Here is a 22,620-nt window from a genome sequence, read left to right as displayed (position 1 = left end):
TAAAGACTGTGAATCTTTAAAAACATTAATTTTAAACTAGAAAAGATCAATTTTCAACCAAAAATTAAATAGTTACATTATTAGTTAAACCAAATTAAACCTCAACCACAAAAAAATTAACCATTTTCAAATGAAGAGATGAATTTTTAACAATAACGATGAATCTTGAAAGAAATTAATTTTAAACCACAGAAGAGCATTTTTTAATTAAAAGTATACATTTTCTATTGAAAATGTTAATTTTCAACCAAAAATGGAAGTTACTTTTTGAGTTAAAGAATTAATTAAAAAAAAAAAAAACAATTTTCCACAACATATTTAAATTTTCAATCAAAGAGATTAATCATTTTAAGAAAAATAATTATAGACGACAAAAAAAAAGAACAATTTTCAATTGAAAATATAAATTTTTATTACAAAATGTTCATTTTCAACCAAAAATGGAACAGTAAAATTTTTAGTTAATCAAAATTAATTTTCAAACAAAAAAAAATAAACGAATTTTCAAACAAAAAGACGAGTTTGTAAAATAAATTTTACTTTCAACTACAAAAGATCAATTTTTAATTAAAAATATTAATTTTCAATAAAAAATATCAATTCTAAATTCAAAACATCAGTTTTCAATTAAAACTATTAATTTTCAACAACCCAAAAAACTGTTACCTTTTTAGTTAAGCAAAATTAATTCCCAAGCAAAAAAATATCAACTTTTTAATCAAAAATGGAACAGTTACATTTTAAGTCGAACAAAATTCTCATAAAAAAACGAATTTTCAATAATTTTCAATAAAAACGATTAATCTTTAAAAAAAAATTTAATTTGCAGCTACAAAAAATAAATTTTCAATTAAAAATATATATTTTGAACCAAAAATAGAATAATTACATTTTTAGTTCAATAAAATTCGTTCTCAACAAAACAAAAAAACCAACGAAATTTCAACCAGAATTGACAGTCAATTTTCAACCAAAAATGGAAGTTATTTTTTCTGTTAAAAAATTAATTCTCGAGAAAAAAAATTCCACAAAGTAGTTAAGTTTTCAACTAAAAAGATGAAAAAAAAATGATAATTTAAAACTACAAAAAAAAACAATTTTCAATTAAAAATATTTATTTTTAACCAAAAATAGAATATTTACATTTTAAGTTAAACAAAATTAATTCTCATACAAAAAATTATAACTTTTAATTAAAAATACAAAAGATCAATTGTCAATTAAAAGTAAAAATTTTCTATTAAAAATTGCAATTCTCTACCAAAAATGGAACAGTTACTTTTTCAGTTAAAAAATTGATTCTCAAAAAAAAATCAATTGTCCAAAAAATGGTAAAACCGATGAATCTTTAAAAAAAAATTAATTTTTTAGCTACAAAAGATCAATTCTGAACCGAAAATTGAAGTTATATTTTTAGTAAAAAAAATTATTCTCAACCAAAAAAAAAAAACGAATTTGCATTAAAGTGGTAAAATTGTTAACCAAAGAGATAAATTTTCAACAAAAACTATGAACCTTAAAAAAAATTAATTAGAAATTAGAAGAAATAAAAACAATTTTCAATTAAAAATATTAATTTTCAACCAGAAATTGAATAGTTACATTTTAAGTTCGAAAAAAAATTAATTCTAGAAAAAAAATATATTTTTTAATATCAACTGTTACACTTTTCGTTAAAAACTAATTAATTTTGTCTTAACTGAAAATTCAACTTATTTTTGTTGAAATTTAAATTTTTTGTTAACACAATTTAAAATTTCAACAAAAACTATTAATCATTTTCAAAAAATTTATTTTCAGCTACAAAAGATTAATTTTCAATAAAAAAAATCAATTTTTAACCAAACATTAAATAGTTACATTTTTAGTTTGAAAGATAGTGCTCAACCAAAAAAAAAACGAATTTTCAACCAAAATATGAATTTAAAACAAAAAATTATTATGAATTACAACAACAAAATTTTCTAAGAAAAATATCAATTTTTAAGAAAAAATTGAATTGTTACATATTTATTTGAACAAAACTAAATCTCAACAAAAAAAAAAGGAATTTTCAACAAAGTAGTACAATTTTCAAACAAAACGATAAAACTTGAAAAAATTAATAATAAAATACAAAAATAAAACAATTTTCAATTAAAAATATAAATTTTTTACCAAAAATTGAATAGATACACTTTTAGTAACAAACAAAAATTAATTTTAAAAGAAAAAAATTCAACAAAATAGTTAAATTTTCAACCAAAACGATGAATCTTTAAAAAAAAATTAATTATAAACTGCAAAAATAAAACATTTTCCAATCAAAAATATCAATTTTTACCTCATCAAACGTTTTTTAATTAACAAAAAAATATGAATTATTAATAAAAAATTTAATAGTTATATTTTTGATTAAACAAAATTAAATCTCAACCAAAAAGAAAACACAATTAAAATCATTTTTTTTTAGAATGTACTTTTTTAGTTGAAAAATTAATTCTAAAAAAAAACACAATTTTCCACAAAGTCTCTGAATTTTCAACCACAGAGACGACTTTTCAACCACAACTATCAATCTTTTTAAAAAATTATAAACTGTAAAAAAAACAATTTTCAACAAAAAATGGAACAGCTACATTTTAAGTTAAACGCAGTTAATTCTGATTTAAAAAAAAGGATTTTGAATAATTTTAAACAAAAACTATGAATGTTTTCAAAATTTTATTTTTCAGTTATAAAAGATTCATTTTCAATTAAAAATATAAATTTTCAAATCAAAAATTGAAGTTACATTTTTAGTTTCAAAAAATAATTCTCAACACAAAAAAAAACGAATTTTCAACCAAAGAGATGAATTTTCCACTAAAACAATGATTCTTTAAAAAAATGACAAACTACAAAACTAAAACACTTTTTAAATCAAAAATATCAATTTTTAATAAAAAATATCAATTTTTAACCAAAACGATCAATATTTTTCAAAAAATTAATCATAAGCTACAAAAAAAAACAATTTGCAAAAAAAATGGAACAGTTACATTTTGAGTTACATTTTTTTATTTTAATAATAACAATGATTCTTTAAAAAAATGACAAACTACAAAACTAAAACACTTTTTAAATCAAAAATATCAATTTTTAATAAAAAATATCAATTTTTAACCAAAACGATCAATATTTTTCAAAAAATTAATCATAAGCTACAAAAAAAAACAATTTGCAAAAAAAATGGAACAGTTACATTTTAAGTTAAACACAGTTAATTCTAATAAAAAAAAAACGAATTGTCAATTTTTAAACAAAAACGATGAATCGTTTCAAAATTTTATTTTTCAGTTATAAAAGATTCATTTTCAATTAAAAATATCAATTTTCAACCAAAAATTGAAGTTACATTTTTAGTTCCAAAAAATAATTTTCAACCAAAAAAAACGAATTTTCAACCAAACAAATGAATTTTCAACGAAAACGATAAATATATTTTTTAAAAGTATTTTTCAGCTATAAAAGATCCATTTTCAATTATAAATATAAGTTTTCAACCAAAAATTTCAATCAAAACGAATGATCTTTAAAAAAAATACAAACTGCAATAATAAAATACTTTTTAAATCAAAAATATCAATTTTCAATAAAAAATATGAATTTTTAACCAAAACGATGAATCTTTAAAAAAAATCATAAACTACAAAAAAAAAACAATTTTCAACAAAAAATGGAATAGTTATATTTTAAGTTAAACACGGTTAATTCTCATAAAAAAAAACAAATTGTCAATAATTTTAAACAAAACAGATGAATCTTTTCAAAGTTTTATTTTTCAGTTATAAAAGATATCAATTTTCAAACAAAAATTTAACTTACATTTTTAATTCCAAAAAATAATTCACAACCTAAAAAAAAACGAATTTTCTACCAAAGAGATTAATTTCCAACGAAAACTATAAAACTTAAAAAAAAATTGTTTTTCAGCTATAAAAGGTCCATTTTGAATTAAAAATATTAATTTTCAACCAAAAATGGAAGTTACACTTTTAGTTTAACAAAATTAATTCTCAAGCAAAAAAAGAAAAGGAATTTTAAACAAAATACTTAACATAATATGTGAAGATTAACATTATAAATATTTCAGATAGTTTAAAATTGATTTAGTGTTTGATCCACCCCCCCCCCTTAATTTAAATATGTACTTGATTGCATAAATAAATGTAAAAACTATGGATGATCTAAATAAACTTACAGTATTTGCGGGGTCTTAAGAATGCGGAATCCACCCCGCAGCCGGGGAAATACATCCTCGGTAAAATAGTATATGTGTCCTACTGCTATACCAATGAGATCCACCCAGATGGCATTGCCCAGAAGGACCGAAAATCCCAGAAGCACCCAGGGCAAATAAGGAGCCTGCCGAACGAAGCAAGGAAAAACAGAAATTATTTTTTAACATTTCAAACTTTGCATCTATTCAAATTTAGGCACAGAATTATTCCCAACATTATATTTTCCCTTATATTTATCTTACATAAAATCATTTGACCGAATAACAATTTGATTTTATTCTTATTTATCATAATTTTCAATTAACCTCGTTAACAAAATGGAAAATTCGCGAATAATAAAATTCCTCAATTACAATATTCCCGAATAATAATAATAATAATAATAATAATAATAATAATAATAATACTCACGAAAGAAAATTGCCGAATTGGAAACTTCCCGAATATTAAAATCCTCAACTAATAAAATTTTCGAAAACAAAATTTCCAAATAATAACATTTCCAAGCAAGAAAATTGTCAAAATAAATAAAATTTCCAAAATAAATAAAAATTTACAAACAATAAAATTGCCGAATAATAAGATTGCCCAATTGGACAATTACCGAAGAATAAAATACACAAATTAGAAAATTCTCGAGTAATAATAATCCTGAAAGAAAATTGGCGAATTGGAAAATTCTCGATTAATAAAATCCTGAAATCATAAAATTTGCGGATAATAAAATTTCCCAACAATAAAATTACCGAACAATAAAATTTCCGAAATAAATAACATTTCCAAACAATAAAATTGTCGAATAATAAAATCTCCCAATTGGAACATTCCCGAACAATAACAATACTCCCTAAAAAAAGCCGAATCGGAAACTTCCCAATTAATAAAATCCTCAAATATTAAAATTTTTTAATAATAAAATTTCGAAACAATAAAATTTCCAAAAGAAAATCAAATTTCCAAACAATCAAATTGCCCAATTGGAAAATTGCCGAATAATAAAAGTCCTCAATTAGAAAATTCCGGAATAATAATAATCCCGAAAGAGAATTGCCGAATTGGAAAATTCCCGATTAATAAGATCCTCAAATAATACAATTTTGGAATAATGAAATTTCCGAATAATAAAATTTCGAAACAATAAAATTTCCACAATAAATAAAATCTCCAAAAAATAAAGTTTCCAAAATAAATAAAATTTCCAAACAATAAAATTGCCGAATAATAAAATTGCCCAATTGGAAAATTACCGAAGAATAAAATACACAAATTGGAAAATTTCCGAGTAATAATAATCCTGAAAGAAAATTTCCGAATTGGAAAATTCTCGATTAATAAAATCCTGAAATCATAAAATTTGCGGATAATAAAATTTCCCAACAATAAAATTACCGAACAATAAAATTTCCGAAATAAATAACATTTCCAAACAATAAAATTGTCGAATAATAAAATCTCCCAATTGGAACATTCCCGAACAATAACAATACTCCCTAAAAAAAGCCGAATCGGAAACTTCCCAATTAATAAAATCCTCAAATATTGAAATTTTTTAATAATAAAATTTCTAAACAATAAAATTTCAAAAATAAATAAAATTTCAAAACAATAAAGTTTCCAAAATAAATAAAATTTCCAAACAATAAAATTGCCAAATAATAAAATTGCCCAATTGGAAAATTACCGATTAATAAAATACTAAAATCATAAAATTTGCGGATAATAAAATTTCCCAACAATAAAATTTCCAAAATAAATAGAATTTTCGAACAATAAAATTACCAAAAATAAATAACATTACCAAACAATAAAACTGTCGAATAATAAAATCCCCCAATTGGAAAATTCCCGAAATAACAATACTCACGAAAGAAAACTGCCGATTTGGAAACTTCCCAATTAATAAAATCCTCAAATAAAATTTTTTAATAATAAAATTTCCGAATAATAAAATTTCCAAAATAAATCAAATTTCCAAACAATAAAATTGCCAAATTGGAAAATTGCCGAATAATAAAAGTCCTCAATTAGAAAATTCCCGAATAATAATCTCGAAAGAAAATTGCCGAATTGGAAAATTCCCAATTAATAAAATCCTGAAATAATAAAATTTGCGGATAATAATATTTCCGGGTGATAAAATTTCCAAACAATAAAATTTTCAAAAAAAAAATTACAGAATAATAAAATTCTTTAATTAGAAAATTCCCTAATAATAATACTCCCGACAGATAATAGCCGAATTGAAAAATTCCCGATTAATAAAATCCTCACATAATACAATTTCCGAATAATAAAGTTTCCAAACAAATAAAATTTCCAAAATAAATAAAATTTCCAAACAATAATTTCCAAAATAAATCAAATTTCCAAACAATAAAATTGCCGAACAACAAAATTCCCCATTTGGAATATTACCGAATAATAACATTCTCAAATTGGAAAATTCTCGAATAATAAAATTTCTAAACAATAAAAATGCCGAACAACAAAATTCCCCAATTGGAATATTACCGAATAATAACATTCTCAAATTGGAAAATTCTCGAATAATAAAATTTCTAAAGAATAAAATTACCGAATATTAAAATTTCCTTAAAAACAAATTTCCTTAAAATAAAGTTTCCGAATAATAAAATTCCCAATTAGAAAATTCCCGAATAATAATAATACTCCCGACAGAAAATAGCCGAATTGGAAAATTGCCGATTAATAAAATCATCAAATAATAAAATTTTCGAAAACAAAATTTCCAAATAATAACATGTCCAAGCAATAAAATTGTCAAAATAAATAAAATTTCCAAAATAAATAAAAATTTACAAACAATAAAATTGCCGAATAATAAAATTGCCCAATTGCAAAATTCCCGAGTAATAATAATCCTGAAAGATAATTGCCGAATTGGAAAATTCCCGATTAATAAAATCCTCAAATAATAAAATTTGCGGATAATAAAATTTCTGCATGATAAAATTTCCAAACAAAAAATTTTCAAAAACAGCAAAATTACCGAATAATAAAATTCCTCAAGTAGAAAATTCCCGAATAATAATACTCCCGAAAGAAAATTGCCGAATTTTAAAATTCCCGATCAATAAAATCCTCAAATAATAAAATTTTTGCATACTAAAATTTCCGAATGATAAAACTTCCAAAATAAATATAATTTCCAAACAATAAAATTTTCAAAATAAATAGAAGTTTCAGACAATAAAATTGCCGAATAATAAGATTCCCCAATTGGAATATTACCGAATAATAAAATTCTCAAATTGGAAAATTCCCGAATAATAAAAATTCCGACAGAAAATTACCGACTTGTAAAATTCTCGAATAATAAAATTTTCTTAAAATAAAATTTCCTCAAAATAAAATTTCCTAATAATAAAATTCTAAAATAATAAAATTCCCCAATTAAAAAACTCCCGAATAATAAAAATTCCGACAGAAAATTGCGAATTAGAAAATTCTCGATTAATAAAATCCTCAAACAATAAAATTTTCAAAAAATAAAATTTCCGCATAATAAAAATCCTAAATAAGAAAAATTCAGAATAATAAAATTCAAAAATTGGAAAATTCCCGAATAATTAAATTTCTTCATAAAAAAATTCGCAAATTGGAAAATTTCCGAACAATAAAAGTCGTCAATTGGAAAATTCCCAAATAATAATAATCCCAAAAATAAAATTGCCGATAAATAAAATTCCCCAATTTTAAAATTACCGAATAACAAAATTCCCAAATTGAAAAATTCCCGAATAATTAAATTCGTAAATTGTAAAACTGCCGAATAATAAAAATCCCGAAAGATAAAATTCCTCAACTAGGAAATTCCCGAATAATTATACTTCCGGCAGAAAATTGCCAGAAAATCGTAAAGAATAAAATTTCCGAACAATAAAATTTGAAAACAATTGTCATTAAAAAAAAATTATTTTTAATGCTCAAAGTTTCCAAAATTATTGTTTGAATTTAAAACAATAATAATTAAAAAATATATATATTTGTAGATGAAAATTGTTTTCAATTATTGTTATTTCTAATTCAAACAATAAATTGAGAAATTAAAAAAAAATTTATTTGATATTTTTTAAAATATTTTTATATTTTACTTTTATTAAATATTTATTGAAAAAATGTAATTGTTTAAATTCAGGAATTATATAATTCGAGTATTTTTAAATTCGTCCATATTTTAAATTGTTCGGGAATTTTATAATTAAGGAATACTATTAATTATTTAATTAATAATATAATTATTAATTATATTAATATAATTAATTAAAAATTCGTGTATTTTGTTTTGAAAAATGGAATTTTCTTATAGAAAATTAATATTCTTGATTAAAAATCCATCTTCTTAGTTGAAAATTGAACTATTTGGTTTAAAGTTTGAACAAGTTTAAAAGAAGATAAACTACTTCGTTAAAAATGAATAATTTTGGTTGAAGATTCAACTTTTTTCTTCAAAATTTAACTGTTCCAGTTTTAATATAAAATTCATTTTTTTTTTAATTCAATCTTCTAGTCAAAATTCAATCTTTTTTCATTAAAAATACATCTGTTTGATTAAAATTAATCGGGTTTAGTCAGATATTTTACTATTTTATTTCAAATTATTCTTATTATGGCACAAAATTAAGTTTTTTGGTTGAAAATTGAAATTTTGGTGTAAAATTGATCTTTTTCAGTAGAAAATTCGTCTTTTCGGATTGAGAATTCATATCCCTTATTCAAAATTTCACCTTTTTTCTTTAGAATGCAACTTTTTGATTTAAATTATTCTGTTTTAGTCGAATAATTGACTATTTTATCCCAATTTGTTATTTTTTTAGTTTAAAATTAATTGTTTTAACTAAAAATTCCACTTTTCAATTTTTTATTGAAAAAAATCTTTTTTTTTTAATTGAAAATTCAACTATATAATTGAAAACTCGTGTATTTTGTTTGAAAATTTAACTTTTTTAGATAGAAAATTAATACTCTTGGTTAAAAAAACATTTCAACTAAAAATTTATGTAACCGATTTTTTTTGGTTAAAAATTCAACTATATAATTGAAAATTCGTGTATTTTTTTTTTTTAAATTGACTTTTTTTGGTATAAAATTAATATTTTTGGTTATAGATTTTATCTTTTTTAGTTGAAAATTCATCTTTTCGGACTGGAAATTCATATCCTTTATTTAAAATTTCATATTTTTTCTTTAGAATGCAACTGCTTGATTAAAATTATTCTTTTTTAGTCTAATATTTTAGTATTTTATCCCAAATTTTTTATTTTTTTGATTGAAAATCAATTTTTCAACGAAAAATTTAACTATTCAATTTTTTGTTTAAAAAAAATATTTTGTTCTTGAAAATTCAACTATATAATTGAAAAATCGTGTATTTCTTTGAAAAATTGATTTTTTTTGGTATAGAGTTGATATTTTTGGTTATAAATTCATATTTTTTAGTTAAAACTTCATCTTTTCGGATTGGAACTTCATATATTTTATTCAAAATTTTACCTTTTTCTTTAGAATGAAACTCTTTGATTAAAATTGCTTTGTTTTAGTCGAATATTTGACTATTTTTTCTCAAATTTGTTATTTTTTTGTTGAAAATTAATTTTTTTTAACTGAAAATTCAACTATATAATTGAAACTTCGTATATTTTGTTTGAAAAACTTACTTTTTTTATATATAAAATTAATATTCTTGGTTAGAAATGAATCTTTTTAGTTAAAAGTGGAACTACTTAGTTAAAAAGTAATCTATTTTGTTAATAGTGAAATATTTCTATCAAAAATGTTATCTTTTTCTCGACTTAAAAAAAAACCGTAATTATTTTAGTTTCTATAAAATAGGTATAAAAAATTAATATCCTTTAGTCAAATTTTCACCTTTTTCGTTTAAAAATGCAACTGTTTGATAAAAACCAATCGGGCCTACTTGAAAATTCAATTATATAATTGAAAATTCGTATATTTCGTTTAAAATTTTAACTTTTTTGGGTAAAAAAATTTATATTCTTGGTTAAAAATTCTTTTTTTTAGTTGAAAATTGAACTATTTAGTTAAAAAATCATCTATTTTCTTAAAAGTGAAATAGTTTCACTGAAAATGTTATCTTTTTCTCGATCTTTTTCACTTGAACATTTATCATTTTGGTTAAAAATGTAAATATTTGATTGAAACTTTTTAAAAATTTATTATTAACTTTTTTGAAAAATTAAAATGTAATCATTTTAGTTTTTGTATAAAAGTAATCTTTTTTATCTGAAAAATCCTCTTTTTGTTTACAAAAGTAATATTCTTTATTCTAAATTTTACCTCTTGTTTAAAAATGCAACAGTTTTATTAAATCTAATTTAATCTTTGTCAGAAATAAATCATTTTGTGTACAGATTCATCTCTTCTTGAAAATATAACTACTCCACTTTTAGTACAAAATTCATCTTTTTAGTTAAAATTTTATCTTTTTGTATAAAAATGCAATTGTTTAATTAAAATTAATCGTTTTTAATTGAGGATTTTACTATTTCAATTCAAATTTATTGTTTCTTTAGCTGAAAATTAATTTTTTTAACTGAAAATTTAATGTTTTCACTTAAAAATGTTAGGAATTTAAAGCGTTCGAAAATTAATTTAATATAGTCCCCACAATAATGATATTTTCAGATTTTTTTTTGCAATTTCAGGGAGGCCCCTTTATTCAACGAAATAAATTGCCGGTAATTTCTCGAAGTTTTCCCGGTACGCAAACATTTTTCACGGTCAATGAAATTAAAAAAAAATGGAACACTAAATCTAAACAATTTTGTACTTCAATGCTCTAAATTAAAAAAGCAATCAAAAAACTTTAAAATGTTCAAAATTATATAATTTTAAGGAATTTTAAGCTAGAAACATCAAATATTGAAAAATGGAAAAAATTTAACTGAACACTTCTTAAATTAGAAATTCAATTATTTTCTTTCTAAATAGTTTAAACATCCTTGGAAAGCTTCAAAATTTTATTTCAAAATTTTTAGAAATCTAGAAGTTGTTTTAAATTTAAAATTATTTTGGAAATTTTTTCAAACTTCTAAATATCTGTCAAAATTAATTTTTCTACAATTTTCAGAAAATCCTGCAAATTTTAGAAAATTTCTTTAAAATTTGGATGTATAAATAACAATTGAACATTTATTATTTTCAGGCGAAGTTTAAGTAAATTTAAGAGATATGTTGAAGAAAATTTAGATTCTTTTTAAGAATTTTGAAAGGCTTCAAAAGAATAAAAACATTTTCTTAAGATTCCTAGGAAAATTAAAAAGAACTTTTCATTTTGAAAAATTATTTTAAGAGAATATTTAAAAACTTTTTCAAATATTAAAACAAAATTTTCAAAAAGGATTCTAGAATATTTGAAGAAAACTTTATAAAATTTGCATGTTAATTTTTAATCTTTTTAAAACTCCTAAATATCTCTTATAATTGCTCAAATTTTTTCTACATATGTTTATTTGTAAATTATACATCAAAATTTTTAAATTTCACTTACAAATGAAGCATTTTTAAAACACAACAATTAAAATTGTAACGTACAAAGTTTAAAATCTCATCGAAATTTTAACGATTCCAGGTTTTTTATGTTAAACAATTCAGTTAAAGATTCTTTAGTTTTAAATATTTGGCTTCAATTTACTTGTCTTGAATAAAAATTAAAATATTGCTAGATATTCAATAATTAATCTTTCTTTTTTTAATTAAACATTTCAAATTCAATGGGTCAAAAATTGAATATTTTTTTTAAATCCTGCAAAATTAAAAAAAAAAGTTCTCTTAAAATTAAATTTCCAAGTACAAAATTAATATAAATTTTCCTAGCAATCTCAAGAATATTATTTAATTTAAAGAAATCTCTCACAATTCTGAAAAATGTTTTAAATAGCTTCCAAATTATATTGCCAAATCTTAAAAATCTACGATTTGATGAACTTTGTCTCAATTTGCTATATATCTTTTAAAATGATTCAAATTTTTCCTACATTTTCAATTTTCTATAACTAATCTTTTTTTTAATTAAGAGACGACTGAAAAATCCCGAAAAATAAAATTCCCAACACTGTAAAATTTCCGAATAATGAAATTCGCGTATAATAAAATTGCCGAAAGTGAAAATACCGAATTGGAAAATTCCCCAATATTCGCGAATAATAAAATTTCCAAAAAATAAAAATACCGATTTGGAAAATTCCCGAATAATAAAATTCTCGAATAATAAAATTGCCAAATTATAAAATTCCTGAAACTGAAAATTCCCGAATAATAAAATTCACGACAGTTTATAATATTACGGAATTGAAAAATTCCCGATAAATAATATTCTTCGCAGTTAATAACATTACTGAATTGGAAAAATCCCGAAGAATAAAATACCCGTCAGAAAATTGTCGAATTATAAAATATCGAAACAAAAAAATCACTCTATTTTCATCGTACCTTGTTACGTTTTTCAATCAATATATATAAATTTAAAATTCGATGTTTGCGAACGGTTTTTTTACTTTTTTGAAATTCTATGTACATTCAAAAATGAGTTACCCAGAAATATTTTATTTAAAATTATTGTTCTTCTAAATTCAAACAATTTTCGAAATTTAAAAAATTGAAAATAATTGGAAAAAATTTTCATTATTGTATATGTAATCAATAAAATATATTTATAAAAAATTGTAATTGTTTAATTTCTTAGATTTTCTAATTTGGGAATTTTCCAATTCGGTATTATTATAAACTGTCGTGAATTTTATTATTCCGGAATTTCAATTTCGGGAATTTTATAATTCGGCAATTTTATGATTCAGGAATTTTCCAAATCGGTATTTTTATTTTTCGGCAATTTTATTATTCGCGATTTTTAATATTCGGGAATTTTTCAATTCGTTATTTTTATTTTTCTGCAATTTTATTATTCGGGAATTTTCTAATTCGGAAATTTAACAGTGACGGGAATTTTATTTGTCGGGATTTTTCAATCGTCCCTTAATAAAAAATTTCAAATTGAATGGGTTAAAATTGAATATTTTAGACTGAAACAATATTTTAAATTTAATAAAATCCTTTAATTAAGAATATATTTTTATGAAGTTATTTTTAAGTTGAAAATAGTTTATAAACTTTCAGTCACACCTTCACATTTTTTTAATGACCAAGATTTTAAAATTGTAACCGTTAAACTTTTAACGTTAAAATCTGAAAAATTTTTTCTTCACTTTTTATTACTTAAAGTACAGATAAATTAAAAAAAATAATTTATTTATTAAATAAAAATGTTTTTTATCCAAAATTTTCAACATCAAAGGCTTTTATTTTGTATTTGTTCAAGTCTTTAAGAAAGCATTTACAAATTCTTTAAATTAAAAATGTAAGCTTAGAAATAAAAATTTTAAATGGAAAATTTTTAAAGAAAAAAAATTTTGAATTGCGCATTGTAAGCTAAATAATAGCACAATTGAAAAACATAACAATTTAACTAATTATTTTTAAACTGTTGAAATCGAAAGTGGGCAGATTTTTCTTCTGCAAATTTGTAAAATTCCCGATTAAAAAAAAAATCACCGTCATTTCCCGGTTTTTCCCTGTCTCAAAAAATTCCCGATCATTTCCCGGTGCAGAGAAATTGATGAAAATTAAATTAAATTTATTAATGTTAAAGGCACTTACTTGGAAATTGAGAAGCCCAAAAAAGTTCATTCGAACGAAGGGCGTCCGCCTCGACCAGACGTACACTAACATGATTGTAAACGCATGTCCCAAAAATAATAAATTAACAAAAAATGCAAAAATCTATTCTTCGCATAGGAAAATATTCTAATATAATATAATAAAAAAATAATAATAGATGATATAATTATATATAAAAAATAATAATATATAATAATATAGAAAAAGTAATATAATAACAATATAATAATTTTTTTTATACTTCTCACTTACTGGTTTTTAAACAAGAAACGGCACGACTGAAAAATCCAGAAAAATAATATTCCCGACACTGTAAAATTACCAAAGAATAAAATTCACCGAAATATAAGAATCACGAATTTATACCATTAAAAATTGTTTTTTAATGAGTATTATTTATTAAAAATTCAACAATCAAATACTTTTATCAAAGAAAATTTTTTTAATCTTTAAAGTTTTTGAAAAATAATCTTTAAATTTAAAATAACAATAATTATATGAAAATTATATAAGAAAATAAATTTACAAACAAGTGCGCGTCGAACGAAAAAGATCATTTCCTTCATTTTTTTTTTTAATTAAAAATTCGAGCTTTGAGAAAGTTTTTTGTGAATTAAAAAAAAAAAAATACTATGCACATTTTTAAACCAAATTTTTCATCCAGAAATATAGTTTTTCAATTATTGTTATTTTACATTGAAACAATTTGAAAACTTAAAACATGAAAAATTTATTTCTTTGATCAAAATTTTTTATTATTTTTTTCAATCCATAAAATATACTGATTGAATAAAAGAATTAAACAAAAATTTAAATTCGCGAATTTTCCAACTCGGAGTTTTTAAAATTTCGGGATTTTTCAGTCGTTCCCAAGAAACTGAGTAAAGTTGATAGGATAATTTGTTTAATTTCCTCATTATATGAAAATTAGGATTTTTACCTTTTATAATTAATCAAATCCAATAAAATTATTAACTTTAATAAATTTAAGAAAATGAATTTATCAAATTAAAATACTTAAATTAGATTTTTTATAAATTATTAAAATTAGGTAAAATTTCCGAAAACCGTGTCTTTGCGGATTTTCAAAAAATTATAATTTTAAAATTAAATTTTCAAACATTTTCTTCGTCAATGAAATTCAAAAAATCAAACTCTTAAAGCTATACATTTTTTTCATTTTTGATTGAACATTTTCAAGTTAAATTGCAAAATAAATTTTTGTATCTTTTATAAATTGTAGTTTAAAGATTCAGATTCAGTTCAAAAAATAATTCTTAAATTAACTCTCATTTGAAGAATAAATTAATAATTTCTAAACTGAAAACATAAAAAATTAAAGGATCAGACAATTTTTTATCAACAATTTTTTAATTAGAAGTTTATTTATTTTAATTTAAAACAGTTTCAAAACAATAATTGTTATAATATTATTCATATATAAAAAAGTATTTTTATCTTGAAATATTTTTTAATATTCTTTTTTCAAAATAAAAAAAATGTTTAATTTTTTACAGGAAAATCAAGAAAATGTTTTTATTATCCTAACATCTTCCAAAATCTTTAAATAGCTTCCAAATTTATTTCAAAATATTCAAAAATCGCCTCCTTGTTTAAAATTTCTTTTAATCTTTATAAATTAAATTTTTTTTCAATATTATGAATATCTTTTAAAATTATTCAAATGTTTCCTAAAAAATTAAAAGAAAATTTTTATATTATCCTGAAAGCTTTCAAAAACTTTAAATAGCTTACAAATTTATTTCAAAATCTTAAAAACTCTGCTAATTGTTTCAAAAAAATTTTGTCTTTGCAGATTTTAAATTATTACAATTTTTTCAATTCTAAATATCTTTTAAAATGATTTGAATGTTTCCTAAATTTTTTACTAAATCCTGAAAAATTAAAAAAAAATGCCTTAGAATCTACCAGATTTGTTTTTCAAGATTTTTTTTTTAATATTTTGAAATCTTTTTAAATATTCTCTGAAAATTAATTTTTCCAAATAATAAATTTTTTTCAATTTTTCTAGGAATCTCAAATTTGTTTTATTTATCTGAAAACTTTCACAATTCTGAAAAAGCTTTTAAATTTTCATTCGAAATGTTTTTAAAACATCCAAATGTTTCATCAACTCGCTCGAATTTTTTTTCTATTAATAAGTGTTCAATTTTAAATTATACATTAAAATTTGTTTTTTTTTTTTTTTGAAATATTTATAAATATTATCTTAAAATACGGTTTTCAAAATAAAATATATTTTTTTAATTTTCCCGGGAAAATCAAGAAAATGTTTTTATTATCCTAAAATCTTTAAAAATCTTAGAATAACTTCCAAATTTATTTAAAAATTTTCAAAAATATGCTATTTGTTAAAAAATTGTATCTCTATACTTTAAATCATTACAATTTTTTTTCAATATTCTAAATATGTTTTAAAATTATTCGAATGTTTCGTTTTTGACAATTTTGGAAATCTTTTTAAATCTATTTAAATATTCTTTAAAAATTCTCTTAATTTTTTTTTAATAAAAAATATTTTTTTTGCCCAGGAAAATCAAGAAAATGTTTTTATTGTCTTAAAATCTTTCAAAATCTAAAAGTAGCTTCCAAACTTTATTTTCAAATCTTCAAAAATCTGTTATTTGTTTAAAATTTGTTGAAATCTTTTTAAATTTAAAATATTTAAAAAATTTAAGTATTCTAAACATCTTTTAAAATGTTTCGAATGTTTCCTGAATTTTTTCTTAAATCCTGCAAAATTAAAAAAAAAATCCCTTAAAAACTTCCAGATTTTTTTTCCAAAATTTTGTAAGTCTTTTGAAATCCTTTGAAATATTCTCTTAAAATTAAATTTCCAAGTAAAAAATTAATGTAAATTTTCCCAGCAATCTCAAGAATATTATTTAATTTTAAGAAATCTTTCACAATTCTAAAAAATTATTTAAATATCTTCCAAATTATATTTCCAAGTCTTAAAAATCTACGATTTGATCAACTTTGTTTCAATTTTCTATATATCTTTTAAAATAATTCAAATTTTTCCTACATTTTTTTCTTAAATTCTGGAAAATTAAAAAATGCCTTAAAAAATTCCAGATCTGTATTTCAAACATTTTTTTTATATTTTTAAATATTCTACAAAAATTAATTTTTCCAAATAAAAAATTAACTTCAATTTTCCTAGCAATCTTGAGAATATTTTCTTATTTTTATGAAATCTTACACAATTCTGAAAAATCTATTAAATTTATATTCGAAATCTGCAAAAATATACATTTTATTTCAAATTATTTAAAATCATTTAAAGTTTTAAATAAATTTTTATTTTTTGGACACTTCTAAATAACTCACCAACTTTCACGAATTTTTTATAAATTAATAAGTGTTCAATTGTTATTTATAGATTAAAATTTTATTTTATCTTGAAATATTTTTTAATATTCTCTTGAAATTCTTTTTTTCGAAATAAAAAATATTTTTTATTTTCTTAGGAAAATCCAGAAAATATATTTATTATCCTAAAATCTTTAAAATTCTTTAAACAGCTTTAAAATTTTATTTCCAAATCTTCAAAAATCAAAATCTTCAGACATTTTTATTTTTTTATTTTTATGAATCCTTTCAAAATTCTGAAAAAGCTTAAAAATTTGTGTTCAAAATCTACAAAAATCTGTATTTTGTTTTAAATTATTTAAAATCATTTCAAGTTTTAAATAAATTTTTAATCTTCTCAAAACTTCTAAATTAAAATTTGTTTTTATCTTGAAATATTTTTTAATATTCTCTTCACATTCTTTTTGCAAAATAAAAAATATTTTTTTATTTTCTTAGGAAAATCCAGATGTGTTTATTATCATAAAATCTTTTTAAATTTTAAATAGCTTCCAAATCTTTTCAAAATCTTCAAAACTCCATTTGTTAAAAAAATTAAATCTTTATAAATTTTGTTTTCAATATCCTAAATATTTTTTTAAATTATTCAAATGTTTCCCAAAAAAATTTAATCTTACATTTTTTTTAATGCCTTGCAATCTTCCAGCTTGTTCTTTTTTGAGAAATTTGGAAATGTTTAAAAATCTTTTGTAATATTCTCTTAAAATTAATTTTTCCCGATACAAAATTAATTTTCATTTTTCTAGGAATCTTAAGAATTTTTTTATTTTTATGAAAACTTTCACAATTATGAAAAAGCTTTAAAAATTTGGTTTAGAGTCTGCAAAAATCTGCATTAATAAGCGTTCAATTTTTATTTATAGATTAAATTTTTTTATCTTGCAATAATTTCTAATATTATCTTAAAATTCTTTTTTCAAAATAAAAAGATTTTTTTTATTTTCCCAGGAAAGGCAAGAAATTATTTTTATTGTCCTAAGATCTTTTAATACCTTAAAAAACTTCAAAATTTGTTTAAAAATCTTCAAAAATCTGCTATTTGTTAACAAAAATTTTTAATCTTTATAAATTTTAAATTATTAACATTTTTTTCAATATTTTTAATATCTTTTAAAATGATTCAAATGTTTCCTAAATTCTTTCTTAAATCCTGGAAAATAAGAAAATGCTTTAAAAACTTTCAAATTTGTTTTTCAATCTTTTTATAATATTTGAAAGATTATTAAATATTATCTTAAAAATAATTGTTCAAAATAAAAAAGTATTTTCAATTTTTCTAGGAATCTTAAGCATTTTGTTTTAAATTATTTCAAATCATTTTTTTCTCAGCAAATTTTTTTTAAATGCTTTCTAAACATTTTTTTTTTAACAGAAAAAATATTTTTTAATTTTCCCAGGAAAATCAAGAAAGTATTTTTGTCCTAAAATGTTTCAAAATCTTAAAAAAAAAGTTTCTAAACTTTGTTTAAAAATCTTCAAAAATCTGCTATTTCAAAAATGTCAATATTCTAAACATCTTTTAAAATGATTCGACTGTTTCTTAAATTTTTTCCTGATTCCTGAAAAATTAGAAAAAAAATAGTTTAAAAACTTCTAGATTTGTTTTTCAAATTTTTTAAATCTTTTTAAATATTTTCTTAAAATTAATTTTTCAGAGTAAAAAATTAATTTTAATTTTCCTAGCACTCTCCAGAATATTATTTAATTTTAAAAAACCTTTCACAGTTCTAAAAAATCTTTTAAAGCTTCAAAATTATATTTCCGTATCTTAAAAATCTACGATTAGATAAACTTTGTTTCAATATTCTATATATCTTTAAAAATGATTCGAATTTGTCCTTATTTTTTTCTTAAATCCTGAAAATATTTTTTAAAAATAGCTTAAAAACTTCCAGATTTGTTTTTCAAATTTATTTTTTTATTTTTATGAAACCTTTCAAAGTTCTAAAAAGCCTTTTAAATTTTTATTCGAAATCTGCACAAATCTGTATTTTGTTTCAAATTATTTAAAATCATTTCAAGTTTGAAATACATTTTTATTTTTTTTTAAACTTCTAAATAACTCACCAACTTACACGAATTTTTTATAAATTAATAAGTGTTCAATTGTTATTTATATATTAAATTTATTTTTGTATCTGCAATTTGTTTTAATATTCTGTTAACATTCTTTTTTAGAAATAAAAAATAATTTTTTATTTTCTCAGGAAAGTGAAGAAAATGTTTTTATTATCACAAAAGCTTTCAAAATCATTAAATTAAAAAAATCTGATATATCTTATAAAAAAATGTAAACCTTTATAAATTTAAATTATTAAAAATTTTTCAATATTCTAAATATCTTTTAAAATGACACAGATTCTTCCTCATTTTTGTTTTTAAATCCTGGAAAATTAAAAAAATGCCTTAACAACTTCCAGATTTGTTTTTAAAAATTTTTGTAATCTTTTGAAATATTTTTTAATATTATCTTAAAACTAACTTTTACCAATAAAAAATTAAGTTCAATTTTCCTAGAAATTTTCAGCATATTTTTTATTTTTAAATATTCTTTTAACATTCTTTTTGCAAAATAAAAACCTGATTTTAATTTTCACACGAAAATAAATAAAATGTATTTATTATCCTAAAATCTAAAAATCTAATATTTGTTAAATTTTGTTTCAATATTCTAAATATCTTTTTAAAAATTATTTGAATATTTCCTATTTTTTTTCTAAAATCCTGAAAAAATAAAAAAAATGCTTTAAAATCTTCAAAAATAGTTTTTTTTTACAAAATTTAAAAAATCTTTTTATATATTATCTAAAATTTAATTTTTCGAAATAAAAAATTATTTTCAACTTTTCTAGGAAACTTAAGAAAATGCTTTTTTATTTTTATGAAGGCTTTCAGAATTCTGAAAAAACATTAAAAATTTTGTTCAAAATCTGAAAAAATCTGCATTTTGTTTTACATTATTAGAAATCATTTCAAGTTTAACTACTCATTTTTAGTTTCGAATATTCGAGATTTTCCACCCATTCTATTATTTTTCATAAATAGTAAAAAAAAAAGTTTTCAAAATATATTATATTTCAAAGAAAATAAGAAAATTTAAAAAAAAACGCAAATATAAATAATTCGCAACTAATGTTAACATTTTGCAAAATTAAGAGAAAAATAATTACAAAACCTTTTTTATAATACATTTTAAAATATTTTTGTAAAGGATACGATCATACACACGCCTCCGAAGATGAACATCATCACAAAGTCGGCCGTTCTTCCACGGAAAGAACCTTCTTCTAACATCCGACAATATTTGTACGTAAATATCATGTTGAAAACAAAATTGAATCCAACGGTTCCAAAAAAGAGGAATGTCGTAATTAACCGCCATAGCTAAAATTTAAAAAATATTTTTTCACATAAATATGGTATTATATGAGAGATATCACAGCGCAAAAAGCGGGAAATATAGTAATTTTTTCACGAAAAAAAAAAAGAAAAAATAGGGGGAAGATTTAAAAAAATATTAATTTAATCATTTGAATCATTATTATTTCGTTCATCTAATAATCAAGTCGTTGAAACTAAATTCCTGGAGGCATAAAAAAGCCCGATATAATAGAAAAATTTGTTAAATAAACAATTCGCTTTCACGTCCATGAATTTTTATTTTAAAATGTAAAAAATGTATTTAAAAAAATGCATAATTAATCTGTTGCAGTTGAGGATTGAAGACTTTTGTTGAAATTTTTAGGTTGAAAATTCAATCCCTTACTTCAAAGTTAAACTATTTTTTTTTTAAGTTAATTGTCTTAAAGATTCATGATTTTCGTAAAAAATAATTTTCTGTTAAAAATTTGTCTCTCTTGTTGAAAAATAACTATTTTATTAAAAATTCCAAAATTTGGTATAAAATTCAACTTTTTGGTACAAAATTAAACTGCTTTGCAGAAAAATCGTGGTTACATTTCTGGACTTTTGTTTAATATAAAATTTTAATATAAAATAATTTTATATTAAAATTTTTATTTAATATAAAAATATTACTTGAAAATGCATAATTAATCTATTTTAATTGATAACTCAAATCTTTTTTGTTGAAATATCATTATTTTTATTAATTCCAACTGACTTTTATTTAAAATTAAAATGTTTATTGTTGAAATATCAAACAATTCACTTTTTGTTGGAAAATCATGTTTTTAGACTGAAAATTCAACTAAATCATTTTTTTAAAGTTCTTTTTTTTTAGTTGAAGATTCATATTTTTTGTTATTAAAAATTATTTTTCTTGATTAAAATTGAACTATTTTGTTGAAAAATCCACTGATTGGTTTTAAAATAACTTTTTAACTGGAAATTCATATTTTCGGATAAATAATTAAATTTTTAGTTTAGAAAAATCATATTAATCAATAATTTGACGAAAATATTATGTTGAAAACAAAATTGAATCCAACGATTCCAAAAAAGAGAAATGTCGTAATTAACCACCATAGCTAAAATAAAAATAAAATATTTCATATAAATACAATATTAGAAGAAAAAAAGAAAAAATTGGAGGGAGATTAAAAAAAAATTTAATTCAATCATTTTAATCATTATTATAAATAGAAATTTGGTTAAATAAACAATTCGTTTTCACGTCCATGGATTTTTATTTTACAATATAAAAAATACATATTTAAAATTTTGAAAGATTCATGATTTTAGCAAAAAATAATTTTCTCTTAAAAATTAATTCTTTTAATTAAAAATTTATCTCTTTTGCTGAAAAAAAAACTTTTTTTTTTCAAAATTCAAATTCTTTCTAGATAACTCGTCTTTTTGGTTTGAAAATTCCACAATTTGGTATAAAATGAAAACTTTTTGATACAAAATTAAACTGCTTTGCAGAAAATTCGTGGTGTTGAAATATCAAACTATTAATTTTTTGCTGAAAAAATATCTTTTTAGACTGAGAAGTCAACTAAATGTATGTATGTATTTAATCTCTCCCTTTTACGGGTTTGAGGGCCACCGCTCCCTGTACATATATTTACAATTCCATCCTTAGTCTAACTTAACTACTACTTATATTCTACTCTTTCGCATTACGCAGGATAAGCAATAGTAACAGTAGTAATATTAATTCCTAAAATGAGCGAGCTTTCAGGGCTTCCGTTTCCTCTTACCATAAAAAAAAATGCATTTTCCACGATATTGAAAACAATTTTCGTTTTTTACTGTCCCTTTTCAGGATCACCCGTTTGGC

General features: G+C 20.5%; 1 protein-coding gene across 1 annotated transcript in view; it reads right to left on the bottom strand.

The window, feature by feature from the left end:
• The window catches only part of LOC117179358 (derlin-2), a 47,578-nt gene that overhangs the window by 3,898 nt on the left and 21,060 nt on the right, over positions 1–22,620 (bottom strand). Inside the window, exons 3-5 of the mRNA XM_033371100.1 lie at positions 20,592–20,759; positions 13,959–14,081; positions 4,223–4,386 (exon numbers count right to left, since the gene is read on the bottom strand). Of these exons, the coding sequence (XP_033226991.1) occupies positions 4,223–4,386; positions 13,959–14,081; positions 20,592–20,759 (455 nt within the window). The remainder of the gene's footprint in view (positions 1–4,222; positions 4,387–13,958; positions 14,082–20,591; positions 20,760–22,620) is intronic.

This window comes from Belonocnema kinseyi, chromosome 1, assembly GCF_010883055.1.
Source record: "Belonocnema kinseyi isolate 2016_QV_RU_SX_M_011 chromosome 1, B_treatae_v1, whole genome shotgun sequence".
NCBI classification, from domain to species: domain Eukaryota; kingdom Metazoa; phylum Arthropoda; class Insecta; order Hymenoptera; family Cynipidae; genus Belonocnema; species Belonocnema kinseyi.
The sequence above is the reverse complement of the archived record's forward strand: the minus strand, read 5'-3'. Positions and strand labels throughout refer to the sequence as shown.